The sequence below is a fragment of the Taudactylus pleione genome, unplaced genomic scaffold (assembly GCF_031769625.1).
Source record: "Taudactylus pleione unplaced genomic scaffold, aTauple2 ptg000848l, whole genome shotgun sequence".
Lineage (NCBI taxonomy): Eukaryota > Metazoa > Chordata > Amphibia > Anura > Myobatrachidae > Taudactylus > Taudactylus pleione.
The window spans coordinates 1,992,860-2,014,499 of record NW_028285250.1 but is presented as its reverse complement, the minus strand read 5'-3'; the positions used below and the strand labels follow the sequence as shown (position 1 = coordinate 2,014,499).

Genomic DNA, 21,640 nt, shown 5'->3' with positions numbered 1-21,640 from the left:
CCCTCTGGTTTTTCAGAAGCGGCTGCAGCTATTAGGCAAAGGGAGTAAGACGCCAGGACAAACATCTGCATATAACAGCCCTACAGTAGTTGCTCTGGCTGCAAAAAGGAGCACATTAATACAAAATTATCAGTAGGCGGCAGCGCCGTTTTAAAGAGGATGGATGGATAGTCACATGGTATAACATAATTGGGCACGAGGCCTGTTAGTTATTGGTTGAAGAGACTGTCACATAAATAGATGTGAACATCATGTGATGGGCTCACATCCAATCATGTGACGTCTTCTTTGGCCAAGCACTGTTGAACCTTTCAGGCAATCGAGTTAATGTCAGCAGGTGTAGCCAGCCCATAATATTTGTTTGCGTGCTGTGTTATTGGGGGACATGTATCAAACCTTGGAGAGAGATATAGGGGGTCATTCAGACCCACTCGCGAGCGGCAGTACGCTCGCAAGTGGGTCGATGTTCCCCACTGCGCATGCGCACGACGGAGGGAGCTCCGTCGTGCGCATGCGCGAGACCCGGCGAGCGACGGGCTTCCCATCGCTCCGGGTCTCGCACCAAAGGGGGCGTGCTGTCGATGTTGATTGACAGCACGCCCCCTTTGGTGGGCGTGCCGGGGGCGTGCCTGCCAGACGGAGGCGTTCCCATGGGAACGCCTACCGTCTGAAGCCGGCCCCAGTGGGAGTGATTTTGGCTCTGATAGAGTCAAAATCACTCCTGGGCTTGTGGCTGGGAAACCCGACCGCAGGGTTTCCCTCGCAAGTCCGATGGTCGCGATGGTCAAGACCATCGCGATCATCTTTTTGGACGCTCGTATATGCTGTGGGTGGTGACCCACAGCTATACGAGCGTCCAGGAGGACGCTCCATTTTAATCGAGGAGGGCCCTGATTCAGAGCGAGCGCTCTGGTCAAAGCGTCCAGCTCTGAATCAGGGCCATAGTTCCAACGAGCATGTAACAGTCATTTTTCAAACGCAGCCTGTACAATGGCAGTTAGAAACTGATTGGTTGAAACTTTAGTGGAGATGTGTCAAGCCTAGGAGGGAGATAAAGTACCATCAAATCAGCTTCTAACTGTCACTTTATAGCAGGGGTTCCCAACCACGGTCCTCAAGGCACAGTTACAGCATACTTGCCGACTATCTGGCTGCTCGTTCCGGGAGGGCAAAAGGGGGCGTGTCCAGACGGGCTGAGGTCGGTTTGCGGGTGTGACAGGGGGCGGGGCCACGCGATCGTATCATTTTGGCCCCGTCCCCGCTACACAATGCCAAAAAATCAGGCATTGTGAAGCAGGAGGTGGGGCCAAAATGATGCGATTCAGCGTGAATCGCGTCAGCCCCCCCCCCCCGCGGCGGGGGTTTCACAGGTATTGGCGGAGGGGGTCGGAGGATCGGCAGCAGACGGGAGGCTTGCCTTTCCGGGGAGGCGGGAGCTGCACCCGTTTATCGGGAGGCTCCCGCCCGAATCGGGAGGGTCGGCAAACCTGAGTTACAGTCCAGATTTTAAGCATAGCCATGCTTGAGCACAGGTGACTTGATTAATACCTCAGTTATTTTGATTTAACCATCTGTGCTCAAGCATGGCTATCCCTAAAACCAGAACTGCTAGTGTGCCTTGAGTACCGAGGTTGGAAATCACTAATTTATAGGCTGTTTGAAAAATTACAGTTAGGATCTGATTGACTGGTACTTTTGGGTCTATTTACTAAGCCTTGGATGGAGATAAAGTGAACGGAGATAAAGTCCCAACCAACCAGCTCCTAACTGTCGTGTCACAGGCTGTGTTTTGAAATATTACAGTGAGGAGCTGGTCGGTTGGGACTTTATCTCCGTTCATTTTTTCTCCGTCCAAGGCTTAGTAAATAGACTCCTTCATCTCCCTCCACTTTATATCTCTCAAAGCTTTGATACATCTCCCCCATATATCTCTCTCCACTTAATCTCTCTCCACGGTTTGCTACATCTCCCCCATTATGTGTAACTGTATGCAATAAATAATGACAGTAGTTAGTTTGTAGACCATTTCCTATTTTGGAGAAGTTACCAGAAACTCCATTTCTATAGGTCTCCTGAACCTCGAGAAGCTCCTCCGCCAGTTCCTGATCTCCAAGGACTGTCTCTCTGTCAGGATGCTGGATGACAGTTGGGACCCAACACCACTTTTAAAGGAAATCCGAGATGACAAGACTGGTACTATCATAATCCATGCTAATGCGTCAATGTCCCACACTATCCTAATGAAGGTACACTGACATATATAATTTATTCAATGCATCTTGTTTAAGCTTTATTTAGTCCATTTACAACCAGAGGGTAGGTTCTAGGTTGCAGATATACTCACCTCCTTTTATGTAATTTGTTCCTTTTTTATGCCCAGCTACAGATGTGTCCACATACATCTAGCCTCCTTACGCATTAAACAGCCCTTCTAGTTGCGCAATGCCGTGGCAAAACTCGATAGTGCCAACCATCTTTTCATGTGATTTTGTTTCCCTTAAAATGTGTCTTATTTGCAAAGGGATGCACAAGCAGCTTCTGCTGATTAAAATGATATACGGCATGCCTATATTATGTGTGCAGCTGCGAGTGTATCTGCATGCAAAATGCTTTGTTACAGTGCCAGCGGCGGTGACACTGTAACGTAGCATTTTACATGCAGATATAACCGCTGACTCTGTAACGTAGCATTTCGCCCCCAGATAATCTACTCCATTTTTTTTGGTAAACAATTTATTTATTTATTTAAGGGCCTGATTCAGACCCGCTCGCAAGCGCATAGCGCTCTCAAGCGGGTCGATGGTGGCACAGTGCGCTCCGTGGCTCACTACAAAAGTGGCGGCTGTCGATGTTGATCGACAGCTCACCCCATTTTGTAGGCGTTGTGGGGGGGTGGCTTCACAAACGGAGGCGTTCCCATGCCAGTGATGTCAGTGGGAGAGCTTCCGGCTTTATTAGAGCCAGAAGCTCTTCGGGGCTTGCGGCCACGAGACCCTACCACAAGAGTCTCTTCGCAAGCCCCATGGTCCTGGCCGCTCATAATAGCTGTGGGAGGCCGCAACAAAAAAAAAGCCCCCGCTCGCTCTGAATCAGGCCCAAAGCTCCCAACTTCTTAAGATCGCATTCCCCTATGTGTCTCAGATTACACTAATTTTCTTGATATTTTATAGTAGTATTTAAAAAAATATATACAAATTGCTACATACAGTAAGTACTTATTACTGCTAAATGCAGCCGCTCCAAGGGTCTGATTCAGAGACGGACGCAAATGGCGATCACAACTGCGTTTTCCTACGCAACTCAGCTGTGAAAATATGCTAATGTTAGCAAAGATCACCTGAGCGGAAAGGCGCCCACTGCTGCCTTCTTACCTGCTTGCGATGACGCACACCTGCGTAACCATCGAAGCACATCGGCGGCCATCTTACCCTTGCGGTAGGTCTAACGTGCCGCAGCCTTGGGTTCTCTTCTGACATGCAGAGCAGTGGCTAATTTATGAACGCCCATGTAACGGCCTTTAAACGGACAGGCACGCCTGTGTTTTTGTGACCACTCCCAGTCGCCACCCCCAAACGCTGGCAGTCTGTCACTCACTTAGCGATGGATTCCTCAGTGCGTGCGTGATCTCAATGCGATCGCGGTGCATGCGCAATGGCAAACGCTCGATCTGCGTGAAAATTGCATTAGCGTCTGTCTCTGAATCAGGCACTAAGCTCTTTCTATTAACATTAACCATCATCCCACAAAAGATTTGCTCACTCTGAAAAAAAAAAAAAGACGCCATTTTGCTGTATTGTAAACTGTCTCATAAAAATAGTTGCATAACTCGCACCTAGTTTTGCCATGTCATAGTTGAACTTGCTCCCAGCATTGGGCTTATAAAATACACTATATAGTGTATAGCTTTATATAGCGTATAGCGTAATATATGGTGTCTCTACAGAAAATATGTGCTAGAACCTGGAACCTTTTAAGGTTTCTTTATGTGATTTTATTTATTTGTAATTTTTGCACAGGCTGCTGAGCTAGGAATGGTGTCGGCTTATTACACATACATCTTTACAAATTTGGTGAGATCTTTTCACATTTTTATTTTTAAACGCTTATAATTTATTTGAAATTGCTTTCTACTGTATCTGGAGCACTATGTCTGCGGCAATAGATTGTAAAGTTTGATGAAATCAAAGACTTGATGATGCTTATTTGTTGAAGTCTTAATTAACCCCGGCATGTTTTTCAATCAGGAATTTTCTCTGCAGCGCTTCAACAACCCGCTGGATGAACGAGTGAATATCTTGAGTTTTTCTATGTTTAATCAGTCGCACAGCTACTTTCAGGAATTCACAAACATACTTCAGCAGTCCTGGGAAGAGAACTGCGACCATTCTCCTTTCACTGGTCCTGCAGTAAGTACTTTATATTACATATATTATATATTATATAATATAGGACTGTATATTGAATTATTAAGGAAATATGTTGAACTTTATTAATGCTATTTGACGTGCAATTTTTTTTTTTTTAAAGAGATATTTATTAACGATCCACACAAAATACATCAAAATATGTGTACAAAAAGACAGACAAATTTCACTGAGCATAGCAATATGGATATTCAAGGACATTGGGCCTGCTTCAGAGCCAGACGCTATTTGCGCTCGCTCGTTCAGAAAAAGGGGCCGGCTATTTAAATTGAGTGCTCGCTCTTTGCGGTCTGTTGACGCCTCTATGTCTGAGCAAGCGAACGAAACATGCGCTCGCTATTTTGTAAAGACGCCCCCTGGCCGCTCGCATCATACGTCATCTCCGCTATTTATTTGATTAATCGAGTACATCGAAAGGCATCTGAACTACTCGCAGTGCTTGTGGTAGGATTTTTCTACCGCAATCATGCGAACAGTTCAGGCTAAGAAACAACCAAGTGACGTGGTCGATGACGCTGCTTTGTTAATTATGCACACCCTTAAAACACCCGTTTTGACCGTTTGGCGCGCCTGCGTTCGGATCACCACTCCCACCCACAAACGCCTCATCCTGTCACTCAAATTAGCAGGCACTCGCAATTTTGCGAGCGATCAATTTCCGACCGTAATGACTGGTTGGCGCATGCGCATTACGACCCATACGCATGCGCAGATGTGCGAACATCGCTCGGAGCGAATGAGCGGCCGCTTACGAGCGGCTCTGAATCAGGCCCATAGTTCAGTATTAAGAACAAAACTGTGGGATAGAATTTTAAACTTTTAAAGGGAAAATAATTATAAAAATTTAGAGATCAGCAAAGAGAGTAGAAGGTGAGAAGAGAAAAGGAGATGGCGTGGCTAGAACTGTCAAAGGAGAAGAGCAAAAGGGAGAGAAAGAAAGAGGATTAAGTGAATGGGGAACTAGCATTGAATGAGGACAACCAAGGGGCCCACACCTTATCAAATGTTTTGCAAGAGTGGTTAAGGATACTGATCATGTATTCCAAATGCTGAACCGACCAGACCCTGTTAATGACTGATTGTAGGGAGGGAGGCAATAACTGTTTCCAATCCGCTGCCAGCTGACAGGTAGCCGCCGAAAGGATGTGCCTGATTAATTTGTTTGATGATAAGTGGCAGCCAGAAAAGGTAGGGGTAGAAGAAAGAATTTGGGGTCTAGAGGGATTGGTAGATGAGTAATTGAGGAGAACAAATTCTTAATATTTAGCCAAAAATTTGTGAGTTTTGGACAGCTCCACTAAATGTGGAAGAACGTGCCTTCTGACAGGCACTCACGCCAACATCTATCGGATGTATCAGGGAACATTTTTTTTAGTCGGGAGGGGACCATATACCATCTATAAAGAATTTTATAGACGTTCTCTTTTATTCTGACGCATATGAAACTGGAGGCGGCTCTCTCCCCAATCTCCCTCCATTCATCAGGGTTCAGGGTTTCACCCAGGTCCCGTTCCCAAGCCGCTTCATGTGGGTCACGTGTGGAGTCTAAAGGTGTAGAGAGTTCTAAATATAGAGCCGATATTAGGCCACCGGTGGAGGAGTGGCGGAGACACAGCATCTCAGTAGGAGTCAGAGAACGATGAACAATGCGGTGTTTAACTGTGCTATGAAAATTACAAAATTGCAAATATTGAAAAAAATATTTTGATGGGATATGAAATTTTGACTGGAGTTCGGCAAATGAGGAGTCACGGGTCAAATCATTAAGATATCTAATGCCAGCCGTTTGCCAGGGGAGAAAAGCTAAAGGAGTCATGCCAGGAGGAAACTCTGAGGAGTTAAATAGTGGGATGATTGGGGTGAGAGAAGGAGAGAGGCCAAATTTACGGGTGAGACGTGCAATATCTAAAGTATGTAGACTAAAGTATTATTTACTAAGCAGTGTTAGGAAACAGAGTGAAAAGTGATAAGGTGCCAGCCAATCAACTCCCAACTGTCATCTCACAGCCCGTTTTTCAATAATGACAGTTGGGAGCTGATTGGCTGGCACCTTATCACTTTTCACTCTGTCTCCTAACACTGCTTAGTAAATAGACCCCTTGGGAACCTAAAGTTTTGAAAATTTGTTTATATTCCATGTGCAAACCTGCTAAACAAAAACAGCGTCTGATAAATGTGCACTTAAGATGGAAAATAATAGCCTACTTTTAGATTCCCCAGGAATTGTACAATTGAAATAACAAGCCTAATCTTAATTAATTGCAATATGGGATGCTTGAAACAACAATACTGTATTACGGAATGCATAAAGGTGGGAATTCTGTAGATCTAGTTCATCACTTGCATTTATGAATTAGGACACAACACTAATTAAATGTTAATGATAACCATCTGGGATGCAGTGAAGGTGTAACATAAGTATTATTAATAAACCAGCTGTATAACAATTTTAATTACTGCAACTAGAGTAATTGCTATACTTGTGCTTCTGCGGACACTCTCACATCCTTATACAATTGTTCAGCCATTTAGCTTACTACAAGCAGAGAAACATTTTATTGTGATCCAATTACATGTTTATACATTTGCATTGTTCACTGTACACTGCTGGACACAAATGACATAAAGGAAATCTTGATTGCTGCTAAATCTATGTATGTGGGAAATGGAGAAAGACTAATGGGGGAACATAAACAGAGGGAGTTGAAATGAGAGACAGACTGTATGGCTCTGGGGCAGAATTACAATTGCAGATTAGCATGTGATCGCTGTATGTTTTGTATGTAAATGACTTAGTTATTTTAATGGCAACAGTAAGGATCAGCCAAATGCACTTTTCAGAATGGTTTACAGTACGTTAACAGAGGGTTGTCACTTTATGCAGACTTGACGAAAACTGTATGTGCTAGTGTAACAGCTATAATTATTTATTATTGGTTATTATTTTTAATATTAAATTTGGGGTTTACGTCACATTTAATGTATAACTTCAATCATGTGTAACTTCCCTTTCCAGCTGTCTGCCGCTTTGCTGTTTGATGCTGTTTATGGAATAGTAAGTGCCGTGCAGGAACTGAATCGAAGCCAGGAGATCGGCGTCAAACCACTCTCGTGTGGATCTGCACAAATATGGCAGCACGGAACCAGCCTTATGAACTATTTAAGAATGGTGAGGAAGGGTGGGGGATTCAGGGTTTGCAAATGTTTTCAAAATCTTCTAAACATAGTTAATGTAGTATAAAAAAATGGCACAAATGCATAGAACTCGTTTTGGGGATGTTGACCTACAATAATTCCTCTGGTGCCCCCGATTGTACCAGTGATTGATGTGTAGAAGCAGATCAGAGAAGGTGTGTGGCCTGTGGCTTTCTGTGATTGTCTTTCTCTTGCACAGGTAGAGTTGGAAGGTCTTACTGGACATGTAGAATTCAATAGCAAAGGTCAAAGGACAAACTATGATCTCAAGATTCTGCAGTACACCAAGACAGGTTTCCAAGAGGTAAGGGTGTTTTGAACTTTCTTTGGGTGTATGTGCAAACATAACTATGGGGCTTCAGTAGAGAAAAATAAAAATAGCTCTGAAAACATTCAAACAGTTTTAGAAGAGGGCTTGTGGTAACTTAAAATCTACAGGAGAATGGTCTAACAATAAGGTACAACGTCAGCCTCTTACTAAGCAGAGATATTTGGGCTTGGATTTGAAAGGCGATCACTAACTATAACAAGTATACTTTTAGCTAAGAGAAACTGCAGATGTAACTGTATATATAAAGCTAGGAATATATATATATATATATATATATATATATATATATATATATGTGTATGTGTACACATATATATATATATGTGTATATATGTGTATATTGCGCCTGGTGTGTTGTATAGCAAATAATAAAGTGCAATGGCCGTATAAAAACCTTTGTGAATCAATAATTGTGTGTATACAAAATAGAGTGTTCTTTTAAACAAGTGACATTTAAAACAATTTATTTTGACGTATGACAAACATATATATAATTTGAACAGTGGACTTGCACACAATAATAGCAGCGAAAAACTCTCTTGTGAAAAGTATTGCTATAAAGTGCCGTGTGCTGTGCAAACATATACAATAAAAAACTGGGTAGTTCATACAATAAATACCGCAAGTTATATAAATATGCTAAAACTCAGATATAAAACACAGAGAAAATAATTCTTAAAAATAAGATAAAAAAGAAGAATTTTTTCTAAAAACAATGCTTATCTGAATTGATGGTAAAAAGATTATTGTATATGTTATAGCAATACTTTTCACAAGAGAGTTTTTCGCTGCTATTATTGTGTGCAAGTCCACTGTTCAAATTATATATATGTTTGTTCATGTGTCAAAATAAATTGTTTTAAATGTCACTTGTTTAAAAGAACACTCTATTTTGTATACACACAATTATTGATTCACAAAGGTTTTTATATGGCCATTGCACTTTATTATTTGCTATACAACACATCAGGCGCTTGATGTAACTACACATGCACATGCTTTTCTGGGGGCAATTAACCCATTGCCCTATACCAGTTGCTTTAGCAGACACCTATTATTTTAGGGAGTGTGGTTGTTTTGTATGTTAAAGTTCATATTTAAATATTACGTGGAGGAGAGTTGTGATAGGTTGGCGCAATTACCATACTATAATTATATATATATATCAATCTTGGAGTAGCACTCACTTATTGAAGTTTGCAGCATCTGGGGTGCTTTACTCTGCTTCAGGCCATAATATCCAAATAGAGAAGCGCACTCACCAGACTTGATTCACAGCACTAGGTAGTAGAACTTTTATTCTTTCATAAAAACACCAGGAGCTTGTTATTGGTCGACGTTTCGGCCCATACAAGGACCTTTCCCAAGACCACCACTCCACCACAAGGTCAGCAACCATGTACACATATTATCACTAATAACTCAATGATAGTGGGTTGACTTTTTGGCTATGCAGAGATATGATGTATATGTATTCTGACAAAAACACTGGGCAAGTTGTGAAGGGGAGATATATATGCCCCAGGTTCCTAGCTTCTGTCTGGTAGACAGTTAGCTAATTAACAGCCTTGATTGCCAGACCACCTGTGAGAGGTTAATAAAAGATGGGTCAGTTTCTATAGTCTGGCTCTCACTGCCTGGGGAGCAGGTTGAGGCCTACAGAGAGAGACCATTGCTTGTGATTGGAAGTGCTGTGCTAAATACTGTTTTGTGAGTTGGGCAATAAATCTATCTGTGGGTACTTGTACCGAGGCCTGGTACTGGTGTGCTACTAAGCTGCTTGCAAAGTACTGCGGTTTACCCCAGGAGACGGCAACCCTAACCTGATCTTGCAACAATGTTAATACACTTGTTGTTAGATGCATTATGTGCACCTATAATGCAAGAGTTGATGCAAGAGCACATTGACAATGGTGAAAACTATGTAACCAAGAGTACGGATAAAGGAGGTCCTGCCGCAGAGATATACGCAGTTAGTGCTGTGCAAGGCGTGTGGGAGGAATTACTACTGACTTCCGTTTAACTCGGTATCAGCCCCTTTGTGGGCAATGTGGCTACATACATTCATGTGTTAGACCACATTACTGAATTGCAATTGAAGATGACCCTTATCACTAACAATATGGCTGATAACCCCACAAATGCACCTATCCTAGATTTTCTGTACTGACTTGAACATATACATACTGCATATTTGCCTACTTACCCAGGATGGCCAGGGAAGTCCTGAATGTAGGGGGGCTCTCCTGGCCTGGCAGTCGGGAAATGGGCGGCCTGCAGGTTGGATGATGCGATTAGTATTGAATCTCGTCTTCTACCCCCGGAGGGCAGTGGGGACGGTGCCTTGATGTTGCATAGCGCGCCCTCTGCTGTAAAATTTTGTGCAATCACGGCACCACACCGCTGCCCACCGGACTAGGTTTTAAAGATTTCGGAAAGTATGACTTTACATATACAACTGATGGTTACATTAGGCATTTGGTATCCACACAAAATACAATGTTTGAATGATTTTGCAGGAAATTCTGAAGCTTGACAAACAAATTTGATCTCTGTTGAGATAGGACACCTAAAGGAGAATGTGTTTAATCTATTACAAAAATACATACTGATGATATTGAAAGCCTGACTGTTATTATACATCTGAAGAACAGTATCAGAAGAATTCATCAGAGCTCCAGACCTGCTAGGGGCAGGCCCCATATGATTTGGATAATAGAAGGGGCAGGCATTGCACACGGTCAGCTGTGAGAGAACTGTCGCTTACATACCTGACGCTGGCTGATAATGGTTTCTCTGCAAGCAAAGAGAAATGCCTGGGGTCCGTGTAGCAGTTTTTTCTGTTGAATAGGCTTGAGAAGGGCAGGAGTTTTCTTTTTTACGGGTCAGGGGGATTTAAATAAATGCTTTGTGTATTTGCCTTGATACTTTAATCACACTAGTCAACAAGTTTTGGCAAAATGGATGAAAACTGTTATTTTCTGTTAATGTTCTGATTCAGAATATGACACTAATCATGTTCTATTGCGGAATTTTTTTTAGATGCAAGCGAAAATAGCTTAAAAAACGCTTGAAAATGATTAAAGCTTTGCGATGCCGTCTGCAATCGAACTACGCCCCTTTCTATGTTAAATTTATTTATAAAAATGGACAATATTTTTCCGGTTTACATGTGGAGGGATAGTGATTGCAAACCATATGTATTGTTAAAATCCTTATGGAAGAAAATATAATATATCCGACCCACCCTCATCTGTGTCAAGTGGCTGTCAGGAGAGTGTTTATCAATAAAGTTTGTCTACATTTGAATCAAATGCAATACAAGTGTTTACTTTAGGAGATAGTTTTGGTCTATAAGCTGCAGTGGCTGGTTGTATAGTTTGAGGGCCTGATTCAGCAAGGATCGCAACTGCTAAAGCGTATGCAGACAGACGATTGTTGTGTGCTGCTGCGCATGTGTATGCATCGCAGTGCGCGAACCAGCCACTGCGATCGGGACTGCGATCGCAGTGACTACGCAGAGTAATTGACAGGAAACACCACTTGGGGTGGTGACAGGGAGGTGGTCGGTGAAACGCAGGCATGTCAGTGCGTTTGAACGCCGTGGCAGGGGCGTGCATAAATTAGTCACTGCGATGCCATAGCAGCATGAGCTCTCACTGCGTGCAGGAAAGTCAGCAATTTAGTGTTAGGGTCAGACCTGCCTTAAATGTGCGAGTGGCTCCGATGTACTTCGATGTTACCGATGTTTGGGCTGGATTGCAAGGTATTACGGATGTGCGAGAGGGGAAGTGGGCGTCTACATGTTGTCAGTGAGAGTGATTTGCGATTGCAATTATTAGCATACTTTCGCAGCAGAACTGCGTGCGCGATTGCTACTGCGATCGCAATAACGATCCTTGCTGAATCAGGCCCCGAGTGTGGTGTTTGTTTTATGAAATATTTCATACGCAACACAGCTGCGGAAATAGACTAATAGTTACAACGCTTCAGTGCTGTATCTGGATGGCAGTTCACCCTGTGCAGCACTGCCACTCCTCTCGCTCACCCCCCTCCTCCCCCGAGCGCTTACTTTTCTTTCCAGGGGGTGGAGGGTGGGCGGGAACCTCCGCCGGCGTTCTTGGTGCACCGCACACCACTGCAGGAGGTCTCTTTCTGCTGACCTCCAGTGCTGGGAAGTGTGTGGCCGCTGACCCTGGACGATTCCATACTGTGCGGAGGCACTGGCCACACCACCCTCCCTACGGCCCTGCAAAAGCTTACTCGACCATAAGGACGTCCACCGCTGCCTTCTCATATGCATACGACATTGCTTTCCTGCGTAAAGATCGGTAACATCGACGCACATCAAGCAGTCTTCTTCACCTTGTGGAAGGTCTGACCAGCCGCAGACTCTGCAGCTCTCCTGACATGCAGAGGACTCTCATGCTGTGTAGGAGATCGCAAGGGAGGGCTAATATATGCACACGCATGTAATGGCATTTAAACAGACAGACGCGCCTGCGTTTCATTGACCACCGCTACCCGTTACCTCCCCCAAACGCTGACTAACAGTCACTCAATTTGCAAATGGATCTTCTGTGTGTGCGGAATCACAAGACAATAGCAGTGCGTGCATAGTGCAGCTTAAACGCAGGCGCAATAGCAAACAATCGCTCGATCTGCGTACAAATCGTATTAGAGGCCCTTGGCTAGGGATGTCAAATTTTCAAAGCAAAGGGACAATATATTAGGATCTAGGTTGATCCTATACAATTTGATTACTTTGAATGTGTTTAGTAAACAACATGAAAGCCTTGTATGTTACTATGAAATGCAAGGTATCCTTTGCGTCTGCAAAGATGCAAATTGTTTGATGGATGAACTATGGTTTCAGCATAACCCTAAAGAATGGAGATTATTCATTGATTCTTCTAAACTGAGGGCCTGATTCAGAGCCGCTCGTAAGCGGCCGCTCATTCGCTCCGAGCGATGTTCGCAATCTGCGCATGCATATGGGTCGTAATGCGCATGCGCCAACCAGTCATTGCGGTCGGAAATCGTGTGCTCGTAAAACAGCGAGTGCCTGCTAATTTGAGTGACAGAATGAGGCGTTTGTGGGTGGTAACAGGGGAAGGTGCTTGAAAACGGGGAGTAGAGATCCGAACGCAGGCGTGCCTAGCGGTCAAAACGGGTGTGCATATTTAACAAAGCAGCGTCATCGACCACGTCACTTGGTCGTCTTTTAGCCTGAACTGCTCGCAGTGATAGCGGTAGGAAAATCCTACCACAAGAATTGCGAGCAGTTCAGACGCCTTTCGATGTACTCGATTAATCTAATAAATAGCGGAGATGATGTATGATGCGAGCGGCCAAGGGGTTTTTACAAAATAGCGAGCGCATGTTTCGGACGCTCGCTCAGACATAGAGGCGTCAACAGACCGCAAAGAGCGAGCGCTCAATTTACATATCCGGCCCCTTTTTCAGAATGAGCGTCCGCAAATAGCGTCCGGCTCTGAATCAGGCACTGAGTTTAAAAGCCATGTTACTACATCATGGGAACACCAAACCATTGGTACCAGTGGCTCATTCAGTAGCTATGATATGAAAGAAACTTGCAATGCCATGTCAGTCTTGTTAAGTAATATCAACTATAATATATTTTGCTGGCAAATCTGTCCTGGTTTGAAAGTTATTGCTTTATTGCTTGGACTGCAGGTTGGTTTTACCAAGTACTTATGGGATAGTTGAGCAACACAACAGCTAAATGAATTATGCACCTTTAGTGAAACCTAAAATGGTGCCTTCCCCTCCATTACTTAAGTTAGACCTCATTAAATATTTTTTAAAGGCTGCGGACAAAAGTTTTTGAGTATTTAAAAAGTGAGTATCCAAAATTGAGTGATGCCAAGTTGAAGGAAGGTATATTTGTAGGCCCCCATACTAAACTACTTGTAAAAGACAAAACCTTGAAGATAAACTTAACGTGGCAAATTTACATGGAAATCCTTCGACTCTGTGGTTGGTGGATTTTTAGAAAATACAGACACTAAAAACTATGAAGAGCTGATAGTTAATTTACAAAATAACTACAAAAAGTTAGGATGGTGTATGTCTTTGCAGATAAATTTCTTACATTTGCACCTAAACTTTGTGTTGGACAATTTGGGAGCTGTGAGTGATAAGCTGGGGGAAAAAATTCCATCAAGATATTCATACAATGGAGCAACGGTATTAAGGGAGATGGGATCCAGTGGTGATTGGTGATTACTGCTAGTTTTGGATAAGGGATGACCAGACTACTCGTAAGCGCAAAAAATAACTATAAGTTGTATATTTTCAGAATTTATCCACCCAACTTTGTGGGATTTTTTTTTTTTTTATTATTTAGATATGTATGTTTTAACCATGCTTTCTGTTATCAAATGTGACTTTTTCCAGTATTATCCCTGATTTAAGTAATTCAGTTAATTTACATTGGTAAAATAATAAAAAAAAATTAGAAACAAAGAATACAACAATATAACATAAAAACCTGATGTGTTACAGACGTTTATTGCAAAATTCTTGTTCAGCCTGTTTGATTTAGTCAAAACCAACGTATTTCATTCATGGGGGTTTGTTTACTAAAGTTCAGGTTTTTAGAAGTAGAGTTGTTGCCCATAGCAACCAATCAGATTCTAGCTATTATCTTCTATAAGGTTGGTAGATAAATGTTAAGTAAAATCAGATTGGTTGTTATGGGCAACATCTCTACTTCTAAAAACCCGCACTATAGTAAATATACCCCTTGTGTCAAAAAACTTACTTCTAAAAAGGTGGAGGAAAATATTTTCTTATAAGATTTTATTTATTTATTACCAGTTATTTATATAGCGCACACATATTCCGCAGCGCTTTACAGAGAATATTTGGCCATTCACATCAGTCCCTGCCCCAGTGGAGCTTGCAGTCTATATTCCCTACCACATGCACCTACACATACACACTAGGGTTCATTTTTGCTGGGAGCCAATTAACCTACCAGTATATTTTTGGAGTGTGGGAGGAAACTGGAGCACCCGAAGGAAACCCACGCAAGCACAGGGAGAATATACAAACTCCACACAGTTAGGGCTGCAGTGGGAATTAAACCCACGACCTCAGTGCTGTGAGGCAGTAACGCTAACCATTACACCGTCTGTGATCCTTCTCATTTGCTATTATTGATTAAATGCTCCCTTTTGATTCCATTTGTTACTCTGTTACATCCCTCTGCTTAATAAACACTGTAAGACGCTCATTTTTGCTTGTGTTTTCCCTCCCAGATCGGACAGTGGCACGTCAATGATGGTCTCTTCATGGACAAGAGATACTTCTTCCAAAACACCTCTGATACTCTGGCTAATAAGACGCTGATAATCACGACGATCCTAGTAAGTTTCCTCTGACTCACTTCATAGGTGCACAAACTAGATCACCTTTTGTTGGACATGCCTATATTGTGGCTGGGTGATACCACGTATTAAGCACAGTTGGGTAAAACTTTTTTTGTCTGAGCATATGACGAGCAGGCTTTGGTTTAGCAACAAGTATGCAGAAGTTGGATGATAAAAATCAAATCTGTCCCGCAGACATTAAGAAAACTGTTATGAGGTAGACATTCCAGCATGGTGCTGCTCTTCGTCTCTTTCATAAGGTGCTATTTACTAAGCCTTAGGTGGAGATAATGCACTAACCAATCAGCTTCTATGTGTCATGTTTCAAATACAGGGGTCTATGTACCAAGCCTTGGATGGAGATAAAGTGAAGGGAGATAAAGTACCAGCCAACCATCTCCTAACTGTCTGTCATGTCACAGCCTGTGACATGACAGTTAGGAGCTGATTGGCAGGTACTTTATCTCCATCCACTTTATCTCTATCCAAGGCTTAGTACCTAGACCCCATAGCTACTGTTAGGGATGCTTCTCATAATGGGCAGATGCCCATTCAACCTGATCTCCATCCATATCGCGATTCATACATTATACTTCCACTACACATTGTTTTAGCTCCCTAACCTCATCAGTTTAAACCTCATATTAAATTATTTTGCAATAAACCACAATAGTATCTCTACACATTAGTCTGGCTACACACCAAGCCCTGTATCCCAAGCTAACTCAGAGTTACATGCAAGTTGGGTGCAATTCCACTCGCATTGCGTGCACAGAATTAAATGTAGATATTTGCCTGTATGCCAAGTTGTGAGTATCTCCGTGACCACGCCGATCCAATCCATAGGCTTGGTTTCATAGCCGCCATCATTAGCAGGTGCGCACTTGTACCAGTCCTGTGCTTGGCGCAAAAAATACGTCAGTGCACTCTCACTAAATGTATGCCCTTTTTCCATCCAGTTCCGTCCATTCAACTTCAAAGTAGAGATGCAACTGATATGTACAGTGGCGGCTCCAGAGGTGGGGCTGCAGCGCTGTCCAAAATTGGGTTTCTGAATCATCCCCCCATTTGCATCAAAGCTATCCAAATGTAACTGTCTGATCAAGAGCACCCCACACCCAACGACTGTACCTCCAAAGTCTCAAGGTCACTGAATTTGGTAGAGCACTATAGTAGGGCACTGGGATCAAATCCTACACTGCCTACTAATTTATAAGCCACATTCAAAATTTATGAGTCACATTCAAAATGTTCACAGCCTGACTGACTAGTGGTATTTTTAGTCCAAATGTTTTCTCCCCAAACAGGGGATATGACCTGACCCTGTCTGAATAACCAAAACTACAGGTAAGGCTTGGCCCCCACTGTTTAACACCCTCTACTTCAAGTGCACCATCCATGATGCACATCAATATAAGGGAAAATGAGGGAGTTTCAACCGTCTTCAGATATTTGTTCTGCACCATATGGTCAGTTTTATCCTCGGCCTGGTAACCACCGACTTCATAGATGAAACTGAATGATCAATTCAGCAAAAAAAAGTAGCAGAATAAATGTTGAGGACTTCTGAAACACACTAAGTAGTTTTGATTTATGCTAGAGATGTAAGCTGACCCCTGTGTTTTGGCTTTGGATCTGAATTTATCTTTGTATTTTGGTTTTGCAAAACCACCCTCACGTGTTTTGGTTTTGGATCTTGGTTTTTTGTAAAAAAAAAAAAAACCTGATAAAAAGTTTTAAAAAACAGCTTAAATCATGTAAATTTTGCAATCCAAAACTCTGTCCGGATCTCCTCAGGAGATCAGTATTGTGACTCTGTTCTGTAGAGATTCATGAAATTCGGGTGGATTCAGATTTCTGGAGAACCGAACCGCACATCTCTACTTTATAAAAACACTTCTAAAGGATAATCCTACCTGTCACGGAAAGAGGAAAGTTTTTCGCAAACATGTTTGTTTAACTTTAAGTTGTGAATTTGAGGTTGGATATTCTATGGCACATACTCTGTCATTTCATTGGTCACCCAAATTCATAATTACTTGAACTTTAACATCCATTGCAATAGGTATGCCATGAGAGGGGTGAATTAGACAATCCTTTTCTCCAGGGAAACATTCCATATTTATCCCAATTTAACTTGAGTGCAGCAAAAGAGTCAACCATGCCCACCATGGGCAGCAGAGCAGTGAAGACAGCCCATGGAATCAGACAAAAAAGCAGCATGTTTTCTGGATAAAGTGCCACACTGCTTCATTCCGAGGCCATTAATATATGGATGAGGCCTAGAGGAAGAGATGAATGTCTACACACTAAAGCTAGGTGCCCCTATCAAAGCAAAAATAGTTAGAGACGTGACCATTAAATAATACTGTTGGAAAACTACAATTGAATCCAACCAATAAAGATTGGATCCATACCAAATCTCCTCATTGAAAGAAGCAACTAATACATTGTCATCGTCTGCATGAGACAGTTGTAGATGAGACTAAAGTGGTCAAACGCTTTGAAGTAGACTTTCCTGGCACTGGGTTGTGTGTTTTCAAACTGCTTGAACATATTACACATATACATTATTTCTTCCTTACATATTACTGTGCTGAAGGAAAATATACGCAATCGATTAAAGTCACAGCAAAAAGTTGGTTTCTGCAAGTTGTTGATTAACACCTAATTTAGGTGAGCAAAACAATAGTGAATTTGTGCTTACACTGTATCATTTTTTTTATTTTCACTTGACTACTTGCGCCAGAGGAGGGTTTTCTGTATTGTATATATTTATTGGGGACTGGAGGATCCCTAAATTCCTTTTTCTAGGCTGCAGTGAATTCATAATTTGGTTCATGAGGGGTTTACCTCCAGTTCTTTTATTGACATTATTTGAGAAGATACCTTGTGAGCTGTCAATCCTGCTACTCTGTACTGTTAAAGTTATACTTTAAATTGAATAAATGGCATCCAAGGCTGTCATTGAGATTGATTTAGAACATGACTGCAGCATGCTCTCTTGGCTTAGAACAAAAGCAACAGATCATAATTAGATCATTATACAAGTTTATGCAGCATAAAAAACACAGGTGCAAAAAGCAGAGCAAGTTTTAGTAGAAAATGCATGTGGTTAAATGAGCACGCACGCACTCCAGTCGTCCTGTTATATATTCAGCTTATGCCATGTCAAAGGAGCTACATCTTGGTTCTCCAAAAGAAAAACTTGGTCAGAAGCTGGAGCAAAACTTAGTTTCAAAATCAACACAGCAAGCATATTTTCATCTAAAAGACATGATTTCATTCTAAAGCAGATAAAAGCAATTTAAAATACATTTTGTTGAATTTTCATTCAACATCCCTTCTGTCCAACTCTAACAATGTATATATTTTTATCTTAATCCAGAGTTTTTGTGTGCATTTATAAAAAGATTACAAATACAAGGCAAGCCACTTACTACAATATGTATAATCAGCAGAATGACTCCCAGAGTGATTAAAAGGTAATTGAATTCTGTAAAAAAAAATGTGGAGAACCATACCTGTAAACCCATTTGCTGGATTAGGCCAAAACACTGCATTCTCTTTTCCCTGGCCCCCTCCTATCATTTACCTACTTCTCAAATATGTTTCTTTTTCATCTGCGTGATCTGTGATGTAGGTACCTCATTCCTGTTCAACTGAAGCACAGGCACCCCCTTCTTTCTTTCACATGAGGTCTAGTTCTGTTTTATTTTGAAGATTTACTTTTTCTGATCTGAGCCATTTCCTCATATATGAGCCTTCAATCAATCTCTATTCTATTCAAGAGCTCATATGTGGGATTATTGCACCCTCAAAATGTTTTATGCCAAACAGAGTTGTTGGAGACTTTTGCAATAGATGTCTTGTTTTATTTAGTGTTAAACCACTTTAATGAAGCTTGTCTCTAGGTTAGTACTCTTTCAGCTCCAGTGACTTTGTACTCGGCTGGCTTAGTAAACTTTTTGCAATCTGAGGTCGGAATCCATCTTGACTTTCCTTTGACTTTTAAAACTGTAGTTGAAGTAAGCAGCGCTTGGTATGGTCTTTCCCATCAATCAATCTCTTAATGAGCCATAATGTAAAAAATCTAATTGTAACAGTCTCCAGATTATTCTAGAAGACAGGTGACAGGCATGGGTTTCTATCACATAAACTTGTAACTGTTTCAATTAATTATTTTGATCAAATAAGTCACTGTATTTCTGCTAATGCAGGCTTGTCAGTCATGGGATCAAACATGAGATTGGGCGATTTACCAAACAATGTTTCATAAGAAGACTTGTTTAGTGTTGGCCCCAGTAGAGGTCCTAATACTGTTTAACCCCAAAGAGTGTAAAACTGGCCACAGCAACACATTTTACTGAGTTATAGTATTTTGCTTAACGTGTTCTTAATATATCCATTGTATCTTTCTACTTATGCACTAGCCTGTAAGAGATATGGGGTGTGAATTTTTTGATTGATATTCATCACACATTTCTCTAAAAACTCGGGCTGCAAAATTGTGATCCTTGATCGTTTTAATGATTTTTGGTATAGTATAGCATCATAAAAGCTCCTATATTCATTCATTTTAGCAGTGATTCCCGGCTGTATTGTGTATCAGATCTGAATACAAGAATCTTGTTTTATATAGCAGAGATGAGACAAATGATAATAACAACATTAGGAAGTCAGGCTCGCTGAAGGATCATGAGGCGGTGAAAGTGACTTCACATAATGCCGTAACTGCAAATACATAAAAAGATATTTATGGATTAAACCTAATTTATTTATTCATTCTTGGAAAGAAAACATCACACCCCCTGGGTCAAAAACATCCTTAATTGCTATAATACCCCTAGCCTTCCAGAGTTCATATGTATGAATATCTAGTGCAGGCTGAAAGCAAGGATTACCACAGAATTTTATATATTTAGAGTATAATGGGATTTTACATAAAGATTTATTTGTTGCCCACCATGACAGATAGGTATTTCAAAACAATATATTTGACATAAGATAAGGAGGAAGGAGCTGTTTTTGGGTATGGAGCAAAGTGCTAAGAGAATACACGATAGATTGTTTGTCAGAAATATTAATGTAGGTTGACATATTCAAAATATATACAAGATAGATAGATGTCTAGCTTTAGGTGCTAGCAATGTATATTTTTCAAAGAAGTGTGCCTTAACCCTCCACCAAAATCCATATACACAAAAAACGAGATTGAAAAAAAACACTTATCCAGTGCTCTTGTTTCAGGAGGAAAAATATGTTGCTTCTCCAACTTGCAATTAGTACATGGGTACTCCTTTCCCACTGCACATAATAATATGAAGTTTACAAATCTCCAGGCCAATAATTTCATATGCGGAGTATCCAAACAGATAAGAAAAAATATATATAGTGTAATACAATTTTTTTAATTACTTCATACAATAAGTCTTATTAGTGATATAATTCAAGAAATCACTAAAGACAACAATAAAATGCAATAAACATAATATACAATAAAACCATGGACATTCAAAACAAATGTGTATCCCAAAAGTGGTTGAATACGAGACAAATACCAGCTGATGTTAAGAACTGGCAACGGACAGTTCTTAGAAGCAAATGTGAAAATCAGGCTGTCCCCTCTGCAGACATGAGTCGTCTGTTAATCACAGCTCCAAAGCCGCTCCATGAGTCAGGCATCAGTCACCTGTGGGATCCAATAATGACACCCATGCGTTCCAACCCCCCAGGGGTCTTTCTCAAGGTAAGCCTTATTAGTCGTAAGTATATTACTTTTATTGCATTTTATTTTTGTCTTTAGTGATTTCTTGAATTATATCACTAAAAAGACTTATTGTATGAAGTAATTAAAATATGGTATTGCACTAGATATATTTTTTCTTATCTGTTTTTGGATACACCGCATATGAAATTACTGGTCTGGAGATTTGTCCACTTCATATTATTATGTGCAGTGGGAAAGGAGGACCCTTGTACTAATTGCAAGTTGGAGAAGCAACATATTTTTCCTCCTGAAACAAGAACGCTGGCTAAGTGTTTTTTTCAATCTCTTTTTTGACATATTCAAAAGCCAATCAGCGATATAGTCCCCCATCTTTGCACTGCAATCCCAGTTTAGCCATAGACATGCGATGCCTCATACCCCCCACCCATAAGAATTTTGAGAAAAGTTCAGTGCACAGAGCGATATCTGCAGTAGACAATTTAACGGGAATCATCTCACTTGCATAGGACAATATGGGAAATATAACACTTAATAACTGCTGCACAATCAAGTAGAGACAACA

The 21,640-nt window shown here is 41.3% G+C and overlaps 1 protein-coding gene across 1 annotated transcript in view; it reads left to right on the top strand.

The window, feature by feature from the left end:
* Positions 1-21,640, top strand: part of GRIK4 (glutamate ionotropic receptor kainate type subunit 4) — a 314,460-nt gene that overhangs the window by 182,198 nt on the left and 110,622 nt on the right. Inside the window, exons 6-11 of the mRNA XM_088458742.1 lie at positions 2,068-2,246; positions 4,017-4,070; positions 4,245-4,406; positions 7,441-7,593; positions 7,819-7,923; positions 15,237-15,344. Of these exons, the coding sequence (XP_088314868.1) occupies positions 2,068-2,246; positions 4,017-4,070; positions 4,245-4,406; positions 7,441-7,593; positions 7,819-7,923; positions 15,237-15,344 (761 nt within the window). The remainder of the gene's footprint in view (positions 1-2,067; positions 2,247-4,016; positions 4,071-4,244; positions 4,407-7,440; positions 7,594-7,818; positions 7,924-15,236; positions 15,345-21,640) is intronic.